General features: G+C 29.1%; 2 protein-coding genes across 2 annotated transcripts in view; one reads left to right on the plus strand and one right to left on the minus strand.

The window, feature by feature from the left end:
* LOC129972019 (zinc finger protein 436-like) overlaps positions 1 to 3,920 on the plus strand; it is a 66,800-nt gene extending 62,880 nt beyond the window's left edge. The window contains exon 4 of the mRNA XM_056086000.1: positions 3,591 to 3,920. Within this exon, the coding sequence (XP_055941975.1) occupies positions 3,591 to 3,920 (330 nt within the window). The remainder of the gene's footprint in view (positions 1 to 3,590) is intronic.
* Positions 3,921 to 11,501: 7,581 nt separating this feature from the next.
* LOC129971473 (zinc finger protein 782-like) lies at positions 11,502 to 13,262 on the minus strand. The gene has a single exon (XM_056085277.1). It carries the CDS (start codon positions 13,187 to 13,189, stop codon positions 11,753 to 11,755), a length of 1,437 nt encoding a protein of 478 aa, XP_055941252.1. The 5' UTR covers positions 13,190 to 13,262; the 3' UTR covers positions 11,502 to 11,752.
* Positions 13,263 to 15,173: the final 1,911 nt, after the last annotated feature.

Below are 15,173 nucleotides of genomic sequence, written 5' to 3' on the forward strand. Positions count from 1 at the left end.
TAAAAGCATTTAGTGCAGTTATTTCCTTTTCACTCCTTAAATTATTTCCTAATAATTTCATTTATAATGTGTCAGAAAATATCTTCGTTCCATTTCCATTTCACAGCTGCAGAAGTTTAATCGTTTCGAGTTCAATTATATGCTGATTCATTTTCTGATGTACCATTATGATCTAGGGTGAAAACAAGCTCTAGAGATTTTTTTTGTGTGTATGTGTGTGTGAGAGAGAGAGAGAGAAAAACAATGTTTCCTGTATAAATGCATTTAGTCTAGGTGATATATTATTAATGTTAAAAAGAGCTCGGAAACCTGGCACATTATCTGGGAGCAATTCATCATCATGCATGTCTACTCAAAGTTGGGAAATTGTAAGGAATACAGCTGTTCTTTCCCTCGTCAAATGCTGTGGAGAGCAAAAATTATCCAAAAATTAGCTGTTTTGTTACTGTGATAATAGTTGCCCGAATGACCTTTCATTGTACAATTGAATGGCTGATAAGATTCAGGTGTCTTTATAAAGTTTATAAAAATTCTTGAATTGTGTAGTAAAAAGCCTGATTGATGTTACAAACTAAATATCCGAATATCTATATAATAATTAGCAGTGTGTGTGTGTGTGTGTGTTTGTGTGTGTGTGTGTGTATGTGTGTGAGCGAGCATGCGTACGAAATTTGTGTATTTTCATTCTATAACTGCCAAGGATCTTATAGAAAAAAGATTATTATATCTTTTAATATTTTAAAAACTTGTCATTTCACTATAGGAATTAAATTGTTCTGGCAAGTTTTCAAACTTTTAGCAGTTTTTAAAAAAACTCATGTTTAAATTTACCGCATCAGGTTTCTAAAATATTTAACCGTTTTTATTGCTTGAATTTGTTACTTTTTTGGAACCTAAAGAATAAGAGTTTAATTTAGTATCTATGCAGTTTACTTGACGAATAGAAAAAGTGAAACTACAGCAGTCTGGAAAGTGCAAATCGATTACTGTGACATGATACATACTTTTAATTGCATTATATTGTCATTGGTAATAGGATGATTTAAATAAACAACGAACAGATTTGACAATTAGAAATATTTTGTAAGGATAATCATGAAAATGTAGTGAAGAGTAAGAGATTTAATTGAAATGAAAAACTATTAAAATTTCAAAGAACCCTTTGGTCAACAAAGGTGGTTAATATAACACAAACAAATAATGGCACACAAATGTCAGATGTGCGAGATCTATCTCTTTCTTTGATTCTGTGCGCTGATTTATTCTGTTTGGATCCGTTCAAATCCTCACTTACTTAAATGTTTAATATGCTAGAAATCAATCAATTTCTGAATCTTAGAGAAACCTAATTAGCATTCTTAAAAATTAATTTGAGCGTATAATCCGAAAACGCTCGGAGGAGGAAATTTAATTTATTGTTTGGGTTCTTTGGAAGATTTGTTGTCTTGCTCCAAATGACCATACTATATAAGGTACGTGATTGAAAAAAAAAATTCCCTTTGGTATCATCAATTTTGATTCCTTTTTTACTTTCTCGTGAATAATTCTATCTCGGTATTTTGAACCATGTTCATATTTCAGTCTAACCTGAGACCTAAAATTGGAATTTTAGAAATATATCTCTCTGGCTCTTCTTTTCATTCGTACAATGATTCGAAAACCCATTTAAATAGAAGAAACGAATCCAGGGTAAGGTCTAGATCAAAGTCTTAAAATTCTTTGTAATTAGAATGAAATCTATTCTTATGAAATGTGTCTGCCTCCCTGGTTGAGTGCTTGTGAACAACACGACGACCAAAACTTAAAAAACAGATGGATAAATTCTGTTGTACAGTTTTGCCATCCAACTTATCAATTTCTATTACATTTTGAATAAAATCAATGAATTAACCGTCGATTTGTTTGTGCACATATATATGCAAATAAATGCTATCATTCAGAAATGTAACCATTTATATAAAACCATATCTGTTTGGTATGTGTACTCAGACAGACACCAAAAAGGCATGTTCTGCATCAAATTTCGGTTTCAATCACTTGCAAAACTGCATTACAAATCCATTATCTCTCTTCTTATAAAACACTAGGAAATATGTGAAATATGTCTCGAGTGCAATGGAAACAAGATAGCCAAAATCTTTACCAGAATAACAAAATCAGATTTCATTCGAAAACATATCGTATACATTTAAAAATGTGTTATAGAAAAAAAATTAGGATCATCGTATAATCAGAGAGGCAGACTCGGATCAATAGTAGAATTAAGAATTTAAAAAAGTAAAGATCAGATCATATCAAAGTCTTCTAATCGAAAACTATACCTAAAATTTGATTTCAAGCAGATATAAATATTCGCAACTTATTTCATTTGATAACTAAGATAATTCAAGATTGCTCAGTATCATACATAACAGAAAGGTAATTTTAAATTTGATATGCCGGATATTGCATTAGAATCTTATGCATGTCTTGATTGAAGGTCAGAAAGCTCTAGTTTATGAAACGAATCAAAACATAATTTGTTAATCGATTAAATCCATTTTAATCATAATAAATGTACAAATTTTATGACATCAGCAATAATGCCCTAGAAATAAATTGTTAGGAACGTTTAAAATCTTGTTTACTTCGAATTGTCAGCCATTTTCTGTATACGTTTCTGAGGACATAATTTTTTTAAATTGAATTTTAATACATATGGCTCGATACTTGTGTCAGATTTGTTATAGAATAGTGCCTTATGGTGAGAATCATTCCTGCCTCTTTTATAAGGACAATGACTATGTATATACATTGCCAAAGTTAGAAGAATTAGACAAAATAGATAAAAATAATGATTACGCAAAAGATATAGTTAAAGAAAATTTGAATGACATTGATGAAAATCTGCAACTGGAAGTTCGTCAAATTTATAGTGAAAATTCGGCAGTAATAAATACATCGCTAAAAGAAAATATTGATGAAGTTTTTTTAGTGTGAAGGCGAAAACGGAAATTGAAGGCTATCTCGAACAGTTCACAAATGAGAAATCGGTGTGGTACGTCAATAGTGGACGCTCAAGGAAATAATGAAAATGCATCGATAAACGTTTTGTCGGAAAAGTTTGAAAATGCCTGCAATTCTGAGAGAGTCTCTCAAAAGGCTTGTACGAAAACAACAGATAACACTTAATCTGTCTCTGAGCAAAAAAATGGTGATTCAAAGGTTTCAAATTTATCCCCTTTGAAAGCTTATGAAGAATGCCGAATGTCTCTTCAGGACAGAAAAAGGCAATCGTTTAATAATGATAAAGATTCGTTTATGGATTCCCTGGACTGTGTTATCAAAAGTAATCTTTCAGTCAAGAAAAATATTACTGGAAGCAAGAATTCTCTTTTTAATTATGGTTTTTTACAAGGAAACAAGAAAACAAAACTTATTACTATCGAAGCTTCAAGGAGCCTAAAAAATTAGCATATTTCACCTGAAATGACTTCTGAAGATTCCAATCACATCCACAAAATGGCTGCCAACGAGGAAGAATCAATCTGTTCTATGAAAGATGATATTGCAGTTGCAGGACCTTCTGGAATACGTCCCCTTAAAAAAAGTTCGTTTGCCATATTTGTTCTAAACGTTTTGAACGGAAAAGCAACCTTCAAGAACATTATCGAATACATAATGGAGAAAAACCCTTCCAGTGCAGAATTTGTAAATCATTATTTGCTCGGAAATCAAATCTCAAACAACATTATAAAATACACTCTGACGAAAAGACAATTGTATGCGATATATGTGGAAGAAATTTCAATTTCAAAAAAATCTCCAGAAACATTATCGGACTCACACGGCCGAAAAACCCTTTGTGTGTGATGTCTGTCAAAAAGCATTTGCTCAGGCCTGTAATCTTAAAACACACATCCGAACACACACTGGGGTAAAACCTTATAAATGCCCAGCTTGTGAAAAGAGTTTCACTAACAACAGAAGTTGCAGTAAGCATCACAGGAGAATGCATGAATGAAATCAATGAGCAAATTGCAGAAATACTTCTTTTACACTTGCATGAAACTGCGTAACATTCTCTATAGAAAAATATTTTTTAACCCAATTATTACAATATTTTTAAAATTTCTGCATGAATTCTATATATTTGACGAAGATATTTTTCTGATATCAGATCTACAACCTTCGGTACTTTACTTGATGAAAAATTGACGAAAGTTGTGAGAATTTATGTGCCATGTGTTTACTTGTAAATGTATATAATTTATTATTTTTATTTCTGCTTTTTAAATTGGTTCAGTTTTCTCTAATTTTCCAAGAGTTTCGATTTTAAATGTTAGAAGAATTATGAAGATTTGAAATATATATTAGGTTTGAAACATTTCATTCAATAATCTTGTATCCAGACGCAACTATTCTGTATTAATCAATCAATATATTATAAAATAAATATCATCCAATTCATTCAATCTGCATCCATATTTAATATATTCGTTGAATGACATATTTACAACATATTCAGCATTAAAGGCTTAAATCAGATCCATCTAATGTAATAAATACACGGACAGTGCAATAAAAAGCAGTTATTCGTTTCCTGAAGCATAAAGCGGAACGATATTTGTTATGAAAATTAAATCCAAAAAACATTTGCAACTCCATTTATAAATTCGTCCAAATGAACAACGAATTTTTTATTTATAATTTACTTTTCTAATCCGAATTCTTCTAAAATCAATATATTTCTAAAACAGTAAAAAAATAAAAATAAAAAATAAAAAAAACTCTTTAGAATATTAGAAATAAACAATTTAAGTTTTAAAAAAACATTAAAATTTCAATTTTTAAATGTTTAGTATTCATTAGCGTAGTAAAAATAAATAATCCGGTAAAATACAGCTACACACTAAAACAGAAATTTCCATTTTCATCCATGAATCCGATATTAAAATGGAATATCAATCTTAAAAATATTATTACAATAGATTTTCAACATTTTCCCTTTAATTCATGTCTTGAGGAAAGGTTCATTACTTTTGACTAGTAATGCTTTATGTGATTACTTCTGCTCAGGAACTGCATGGCGGAATCTATGCATTAAGCAAAATTTTAGCAATATTTTGCAATAATAAACTTTCAAAAAATATTACAGCACAAAACTGATTTTTACATCATCATAAAAGGCAGCCTTCTCTTTTTAATGATAACAGCTTTTGTCGCATATTTTACTGAATTTTTAATCAATTCTTAACAAAATTATTTTAATCTTATTTTGAAGCATTATATTTCATTCACGAAATGAAAGTGAAATCGTTTTTATTGTTCGTTCTAATAATTCATTCAAGTTTATAATTCAATTCTTCAAATTTATTCTTTTTTCATATGATTTACTTTCATTGTTTTGAAGTGCAATGAAGCTGCTTAATTTAATACTGAATGTAATAATATACGTTGGGTTATGAATATAAATGGATACTAACACAAAATTCCTATAAATACGAGATACAGATAATGCTTTAATAAATGCAAATGTAATATGATGCGCCGAGCAAACAACGAGATTTGGAGGACACGAAAATAACTATTTTTTATGTGTATTCTTAGCATCATGTATTTATTTCGCTCATTTTTAATATTTTAATCCTTTCTAGCGACTTCTTCAGAATAGATGCATCATTGTCATGTTTTCTGGTTTTGGGATCACGTGAATATTTCCAGAAATGATACGCAGATTTTGCTGAAAAATCTGCGACATCCTTACTGACGACGGGATGCCCGTAATGCGATGCGAGAGGGTTCTTTGTTAGTTGAATCATGGGATCTTCCGATCCACAACGAATCACTTTCAATCAAACTCGCGACTAGTTTATGTCCCATTCTCCTTGAACGAAAATATTCCAAATTGACTCGCCCCCGTACAGGATACTCTTTCTATACTCAATATGATCTCCTTATCGGTAAGAAGTGCAAAAATGTGTTCCACTTATCATTCGACTTCAGGGTTCACATATTTTAATTGAATGCTTTATTTTAATGTTCATTGTCACCATTTTTTTCTTCCTTTTTTTATCTCTTAAACTTGCAGGTTTTGTTGGATGAAAAATACCATCGAAACATTTTTAAATCTTTAAAAGCTATATTTTACAAGTGTCTCACACATTTAAAATGTTCACTACGTGTGACTCAGCTTTTAAAACAGCTATGTCACATGTGTGAGATTGGAACGTATTCTTGGCCCAGTATGAACAAAAATGGTTCTTGCGCGTATTAACCCGACAACAACTGCTACTAAGCGTCTGTGACGATTAGATGGGCCGTCACATAAAATTAATGGTAAAAATATTTCAATTAAATATTTTGTATAATATTTTTTAATGGCTTTATCAGTAAAATAATTTCGATATTTTAAACTACTTCTGAAACCATACACTCTCCGTTTTATTGTTCTATAACCTTTATTTCTGTTTCTACCTATATGCATTTAATTACTTCGCCAGAAAGATAAGCCATATTTATAAATGGGTTTATTTAAAGTATTTTTTACTATTACATACATGATTCAAAAAGAAACCGTATCTATAAACAAAAAAAATTCTCAAAATTTATTAAAAGAATGCCTTATTTTGAAATCAAACAACATGAAAAAAATAAGACGAATCATTAAAAATTGAACATTAAAAATGACACATTGAAATCTTAATATAAAAGCAATGAAAACGGTCGGAGTTTCACTTCAGCAAATATTTAAAAATTATTGAAAGTAAGTTAAAAATATTCCCTTTAATCTTTTAAATATGGAAAAATAAAATAATTATCCATTTAAAATTTTTATCATTGACGAAATGTTTCGTTGCGATATGAGAGGGAATAAAAATTATTTTTGGTCTTCGGAAAGTACATCCAACATACAAATATTTTACTTCACTTTTGATGAATCAAAATGCTTTTAAATATTTCAAGAAAGATCTTTCTGGGTCAATACTTCCGATCATTCAAAAACGCCATTTGCCAGATTTTGGAGTTTAAGCTGAATAATCTGTTCTTGTAAATGTGAAAAGCCCGCACACAGCTTCAGCACTTTCAGATTACACAAATCGATGAAAATAAAATTGGCTTTGAAAATAATGAGTTTATTTCTTTCGCGTAGAATGTCAAACAAAGAATTTCTTAAAAAGGGAAAATATCACAGAAACATGGGAATCTTTTGCTTAATATAAAAAAATTTATTAAAGCATTTGCCAAATACATAAAATAATTTTTATAGTACATAATCTTCAATATATAAAGAAAGAAGTTCTTTGTGAAGTTTATTATTAATATAAAAAATGGATTTCACATGTTTTCTAAATTTCTGAATGGGAACAAATCTAAGTATTATTCTTTAATTAAATATCAAGTTAAAAAAAACTGTTGCAGACAGAAATTCAAAATTCATGCATTGCAGTCGATTATTACAGTTATTAAAAGAACGCAAGTGCATTTGCTCTCTTAAAATATCGTAATCCATTTTATTATTTAAGACCGGTACTTAGTTCGCATTTAGACCCTTTCTCAAAACTCTAAATAATTAGCAATTGAATACTGAATACCATTGAATTAGTAGATATTTAATTTATAATTAAATCAAAAGAAGAAATCATAATGGTTTTATTCAATGAGAACTGAATACGTATTTTTGATACTAATTGGGAAACATTTATAGAAGGATTAAAAAGTATTAAAAAGATTAAAAATTAAACAAATAAATATAACTTTATTTGAACTAAAATTTTCGTTGCCAGTCACGAATTAGATATTAATAACTCATAAGTATGATATCAGGAAATATGTTTTGATAAAATAGTAAAATTCTAGGAGTATTTTTAAAAATGAAATAGTTTAATTTAATTTTAAAAATTTCTGTTTGACAAAGAAGAAATAGTTTCATACTAGAGAAAAATAATTATTTCTGTGATTTGCTGATTGATTGCACGTATGCTTTCTCCAGCGATGCAAATTACAACTGTACTTGATTATGAATACACTTCACAAACAAAAAATCTATAGAGCTTTTCATCAGTTCGTGTGTGAGCACGTTCAGTAAGATTAATCTTATGAGCCAAATCGATCTTGTAGACTTCACCATAAATTCCCTATAACAGGGTCTCATTTGTCCGAAGATCTAAAATATAAGTATCTAAGTTGAGTATTGTTAGAGATGTCCTAACCTTTCTTTCCTTCTTTGGAAAGTGGGACCTTTTAGTTAATATAAAAAATTGGTAAACTGATTAGCTCAACATTTTTGTTTTTCTGATATCGAAAAATAAGTTCCCAGAATTGCATTTCCATCATTATGCTTTTAATAATTTTTGCCTGATTCTCCTGGTCAAAGAAGTTAATGCAGTTGTCATGTTTCTTATAAAAAATGCAAGGGTCATTCTCGCCTCAATTCAATATTATATCGCATGGCTGACATAGAAATCAGGCTTTTAATTCTTCCGGTTATCAAAACTATTCAGTGAATATTAATAAAAGGAAATCAAGGATTCAATCTTCCAAGGGTTTAACACCATAGATGTACTGTTTTGATTAAATATAAAAATTAAAATGCTTCCGACATTTAAATTATATTTTATCGATGCTGAATTTTAAATGAAAATTAAATAAAAAAAGGGGCTACAACATTTCTCTTTAATTTAAGCACTTCTATCATATTCTAATATAATATCCGCATCTAAGGTTTAAAACAAGCCTTCAATTTAGGCAAATTTCTGTAAAGCTTTCTAAATTTTCTTTAATTTGCAAATAAATTTATCTTAGTACTAAAAGTAATTATTAAAAAAATATATTAATCGAATAGAGTTTGCTTAGAAAATACCAGATACGAGATATCCTTGATTCAAATTTGTCGTTTGTCTTCTGTCTTGATAATCCATTTCAATAATGAAATAAATAAATTTAATCAATCAATTTAAATAAATAATCTATTTCAATAATTAAATAATGAATAATTTTTTTGGCCATTTAAAAATTCTTCTGTACTTTTTGAACAATCGTAAGTTCAAATGCAAAAATATAATTTGAAATATATCAATGTTAATTAATTATTATATTTTAATTTAGGATCTATTGAGTATTCTTTTGAAGCAAAAATCTCTACATTTGATCCTTAGAAATTTGATTCGAAGATATGTCGAAGAAATATCTCATCAATTCAATGAGAATAGACTCCGCCAGTAAATCGAACGAAGTATAAAAATTCAACTAAATTTCTTTATGAAAAACGCACCCACACATTTCATACATAACCTCATACATCATATATGTGAACTTAACACCAAGGTTTAATGCAATTTAGTTGAAAGAACTGAAACACAAATCAGAAGACCTCTGAAAAGACACAGTTTCAAATTTAATCGTATTCGGTTTTTAAAAAAAATCAAATAATTTTATAATTGAATGAAATTGGAATGCAGTATTTTTTACACCTAAAATCATAATCTAAAAAGAAAATAGTTTATTTTTTAATCGTATGAAAAAATTTCCAACAAATAATTATCGTTTTTGAGATTCAACAATTTTTTTTAGTAACCAGATTGCTCACAAATGCATTATTCTGTAATAATAGGAATCCAGCATCTGTAACTTAAACCCTGAACATATTTTTTCCTTGCATTCAATTTATCACTAACACGTTGCTGTATCACTAATAAGCTGGTTGAAATTCAAGTGATGCTCAAAACACTTTCAAGTTAAATACATATAACCCAGTTAATGCATTCCCAGGAAAATAAATTCAAAGAAATGATAATGTTTAGGAGAAAAGATAAAATGCCTCGGCACTCAGCACAAAACTCTATTCTTCGAAACAAGGTGAGATTATATTATAAGAAAATGTAGCAGAATAAAAATACTGTATATTAAAATAGTTTACAATCCCGATAATGGTTTAACGATGCTATATAACTAATATGCTTGTCGAAACAAATCCATGCTTAAAAGACTCTCAAATTGAACACATAAAGACCAATGAATTCATTTCCAGGAAAATGATTCGAATATATACAATTAGTTAGCTTTGAGGGGAAATGACTGAAGATCAAATACCCCGGCACATCAACACAAAACAATTGTCTTTGAAACAAGATAAAATTATATTAAGAGATAGGGCAGCAGTATTAAAAATGGGTACAATTAAATAATTTTAGGTGCCGCATGATTCGAAACAAAACTTTAATTATAATTACAAAAAAAAATCTTCAATTTTTTTATAAAAGAATACCTTCCTTACATTGAAAAAACGTAACACGCAAAATACGCCGAATCATAATAATTTGAACATTAGCAATAGAAAAATACAAGATACAAAGTTAAGAAAAATGAAAATAATCAGATTTTCACTTCAACAATGAAACATATTAATGCAAAATAAGTTTAACACATGTTTGTTTAGTTTGTTAAAAATAGAAAATACAATGACGCGTCTAAAAATTATCATTGAAATGATCATGCTTCGAATTGTGGTATGTTTTAAAAACAATTTTTTCCATTGGAAATTTATTGCCTAAATGACGCGTGTTTTAAAATTAATTAAATTGCTATCAAACATTTCAAAAACACCGGTTGGTCCTCCAAATTCAACGCATTGAAAATGTACATTAGACCAATTTGCAAATTTGGCAATTCCTGCATGTGTCAACTCACATGTTTTTCCTAAGTACCAAAAAGGATTACACAAATCATTGGGAAAAACTGCTATTGAATTTATTTATTTCATAGCAAATGACTACAAAGAATTTCTTAGAAAGGAAAAACAATAAATCACAGAGATATTGATATCTTACGTCTAATATAAAAATATTTATTAACTTTTTACAAAAATGCAATAAATATCTCTTGTAGAGAACAAGAGAGAAGATATGAAGAAAGGTACTCCTTGCGAAATTCGTCATTAATATTAAAAATAGATTTTTGTTTTATCAATATTTTCCAATTACAGCAAATATTATTTATTAAGAAAACATCAAATTAAAAAAAGGGTTGCTTACATTAATTTATCGATTATTACAATTATTTACCGCACACAAGTAATTTTTTCAGTTAAAATATCGTTTTACGTATCATTATTTAAAACCAATACTAAGTTAGCATTAAATTGTTTTCCGAAATACTCTGAAAAACTATAAATGAAACGGTAGATACCATTAAATTTGGAAATATTTAATATTGAGCGAAAATCAAAACCAAAATAATTTTATTTGAAGAGAGGATAAAAATGCATTTTTAATATAAATGTGTTAAAATTTTTATTAGGATTTTAAAAAAATATAAGCAATACTCATACACTCAGATATAAAGGCATTTGAACTGAAAAAATATTTTCATTGTCAATTATTAGTAAAATACAATAAGCTTATGGGTTCTGTATCAGGAAATATACTTCGTCAAAGTAATAAAATTCATACAGTAAATTTAAAAATAAAATTATAACAACTTGCACTTAAAATTCCTTAATTCGATAAAATTTCGATGAAGAATGTAAAAAAAAAATTCATAGAAGTGTAAAATAATTATTTCTGTAATTTGCTGATTACTTTCACCCGTGCTTTCTTCTGTGATGCTTTTTACAATCGCTGCTGTGCGCGAATGTCATTTCACAATCTGGACATTAATAAGGTTTTTCTCTCGTGTGCTTCCTCACATATTAAAATTGTTTAAATTCGGCTAAGAATGCAAAATATTTCCACACAAGATTAAAAGAATTATTTCGGTAGTTTACAAGTTTATTTCACTTATGCATTCTCCTCCGATGCCTGTAACAAGTGCTGCTGGTCGTGAAAGCCATTCCACAAATTGGACACTTGTAATTCTTTTCTCCAGTGTGGGTACGAGCATGTGTTTTAAGAGTATCCTTTCGAGCGAAAGCTTCATTACAAACATCACATACAAAAGGCTTTTCGCCAGTGTGAGTCCTAACATGCTTCTTAAGATGACCCTTTTGAGCGAAAGCTTCATTACAAACATCACATACAAAAGGCTTTTCGCCAGTGTGAGTCCTAACATGATTCTTAAGAGTAACCTTTCGAGCAAAACCTTTATTGCAGACGTAGCACACAAAAGGTCTCTCACCGGTATGGGTTCGATGATGTCTGTCGCGATCTATTTTTTTAGTAAATTCTTTTCCGCATACATCACACGCATAAAGCGTTTTGCCCGTGTGGGTTATGTAATGTAGGTTGAGACCTGATTTTTGAGAGAACTGTTTCTTGCATATATCGCCCTTATAGCTAGTGTGTGTTCGATAATTCGTTTTAGGAGTATCTTTCTTACAGAAGTTCTTAGGAAATTTCTTCTTACCAGAACAGAATCCGGAAGGACCAGCCACAGCATTGTCATCCTCGTTGGTAGAGATAGGTATCTTCAAGTCGGTAGTTCTTTTCTTCTTATTGTTGTGACCTTGAGAATGCATTTCAGGTGAAATATTTTTATGATTTACACACTCTGAGACATTCCTTAAAATCAAATTTTCATTTCCAGAAATACTTTTACTTTCTGAATGACCTGTTTTGACGACACATTCTAGAGAATCAATAAAATTTTTTTTATCATAATTCAAAGTTTGCCATTTGCTATTTTCAAGAGACGTTTTATATTCTTCATCAGTTGTTGCATAGAGCAGGTCTGATACACCTGATGCACTTTGATTTTGTATCTGAAATCCACTTGATCCGGCTGAAACTGTCGTCTCTTCATAAGCTTCACGATGGACGATTTCAGGTCTATGAGCAGATTCAATGTTTTCTGAAGAAGCTGTAAAAGATGTGTTTTCTTTGCCTTGCACTTCCGTCTCCTGAGCATCTGAAATGCGATAAAAATAAGAAATATCACAAGGATCACTTAGTTGTGCATTGCCGGAACACTCTGCAGAAATCCTGGACTTGTTTACTTTTGTAGGAAGCGGCTTAAATTCTTCATTATGTTGATACAGCGATAAATTAATCAGCTCAGATTCTTTATTTTCCTTTTGGTGGAAAGACTGACTTAAATAAAAAGAATTCTCATTCGTATTTTCCTTACATTTGTCTTTGGCTTCTTCATTATCTTCATCCGAATTTCCTGTTGTTGGCAGTGAATACACGTTGTCATCATTCTTATAAAATACGCAAGGATTATGCTCACCGTAAGTCAGTACTCTGCTACAAATTTGGCAAAAGTATCGAGCCATTAATTTCCAACAAAAATAAAATTCCGACTTATCAAATTTTTTTAAATAGTTCTTAAATAGGTAAGAAACGTAGATTTTCTTTTCTTCTACAGTTTAATGCTGTAAACGTTCTTGATGAGATTTACATTTGGTACTTACGGTTACAGTTAAAGTAAATTCAACGATGAATAAATTTCGAATGTTTCATTTATTAAATAACGTGCTAGAGCCCTTTGCCCTAAATTCAAATATCCAATGTCTAATATTTAAAATCCAAATTCGCTTTATGTGTTTATTTGTGATATCCTTTCATATCTTAATCTCGATAGCAACTGAGTTAAAACAAGAATTAAGATTATGATCTAGAATGCCTATTACCCTCGCAGAGATAGCATAGAAACCTGAATAATGGATGATTGTTTTTAACCTGAATTCCACGATTGATTCGAAGTTATTACTTTGAGTGTATATTGATATTTCATTTGAACAATCAAAACTCCTGTCAGGCAAAATATATCTGTCTATGAAAGAAGGTATAAAAAAAATAAAAGGCATGAATCAGATTTTAAAATAGAAATATACTGTCTATAAAAGGAAAATTTACCTTAAACGAACTTTTACCACAAATTTTTCTATGATTTTTTCCCTCTTAATGTACTCTCAAATAGGAAAACATTTAAAATTCCACGACATTCTGTTAATTGATACGTTAATAACATTTTTTATAATAAAATCAATTTTGTTTTTTCTTTTTTTTTCTCATAATTATTGCAAAAGATTTGGTTTGTATTTATTTTGTGTGAATAAAGATATAATCGAATGCATTTTCATAGTCATTTGCTTGTAACTTGTAATTTTGTTATGATATTATATATAAAAGACTGTTTTAGAAGGGAAAGTATAATATCAGTAAAATGAAATTCGAACTTTTTTTATTTCTTTAATCTTATCATTTTTGATCGATTGATTTTTTCTATTTCAAAGCGTTCACTTGCATACTTTTAATGCTCATACTTTTAATGCATACTTTTAATGCTTTAATCATTAAGGGTCTACTCAAGTGCTTGCCTCTTCATTAGACCGTAATCATAAATTAGGATTTCCTTTCAAAAGAGACCTAGCTTTTGTTTAAAATCCGATATTATTGCATGAAAGTTTAAACATCAAGCCTATTCAGATTTTGTACTTTGTTATGCATTTTAATTTTAAATTTCTTAAATTAAATGAATTCGGTATTTAAAGGAGCGCATAAATGCATGATGGCGGGAAATTTTGATTTTCTACAATCTTATCTACAAGTGGATCAATATTCAGCATGTTAAATATTATATAGCATAAAAGAGAAATAACAATGTAAAGTATGGAAAGATAGGACGCTGTTAGATGAAATTATTCCGATAATTAGTTCATTTTCTAATGTCAAACAAAATTTAATTTACAGCATGAAAATAATGAGATGGTATTAATAGCAAAAATGTGTGCATGTGTGATGTAATATTTTTTCTTAAATCTGAATCCTTCCGTTAGTTAAGATTTTAAAATATAATTATAAATGTATATTGAGTAAAAGCTTACATTTTATTAAAATTATTTTCTATGAATGTAATCACTCAACTGCACTAATAGCTATGAAATGGTTTTAAATTCAATGAGATTCTGTTAAAAAAACTATTTATCAAAATTTTTTAGAGATTAAATTAAGATTTTTTTTTTTTATTTCGTCACCCCATAAACCAAAAGAAGCGATTCGGTTTCTTATTTATTTTCTGCTGATAAAAAAAATTTCAATGCATTTTTATGATTATTTACTTCTAAGTTATATTTCAGTAATCAGATTGTGTCTGAAGAATTATTTTCGAATGGGACTGAGAAGCAATACAACATCAGTAAAATAAAATCCGGAAACAAATCTTGCAATTCTTTTATCTTGAACAGTTTGGGAGTTTCTATTTAAAATATTTCACTAGCATAAATATTGTTGCTGAGTAACAGTTCACGTCTTTTG

The sequence above is a fragment of the Argiope bruennichi genome, chromosome 6 (assembly GCF_947563725.1).
Source record: "Argiope bruennichi chromosome 6, qqArgBrue1.1, whole genome shotgun sequence".
Taxonomy (NCBI): Eukaryota; Metazoa; Arthropoda; class Arachnida; order Araneae; family Araneidae; genus Argiope; species Argiope bruennichi.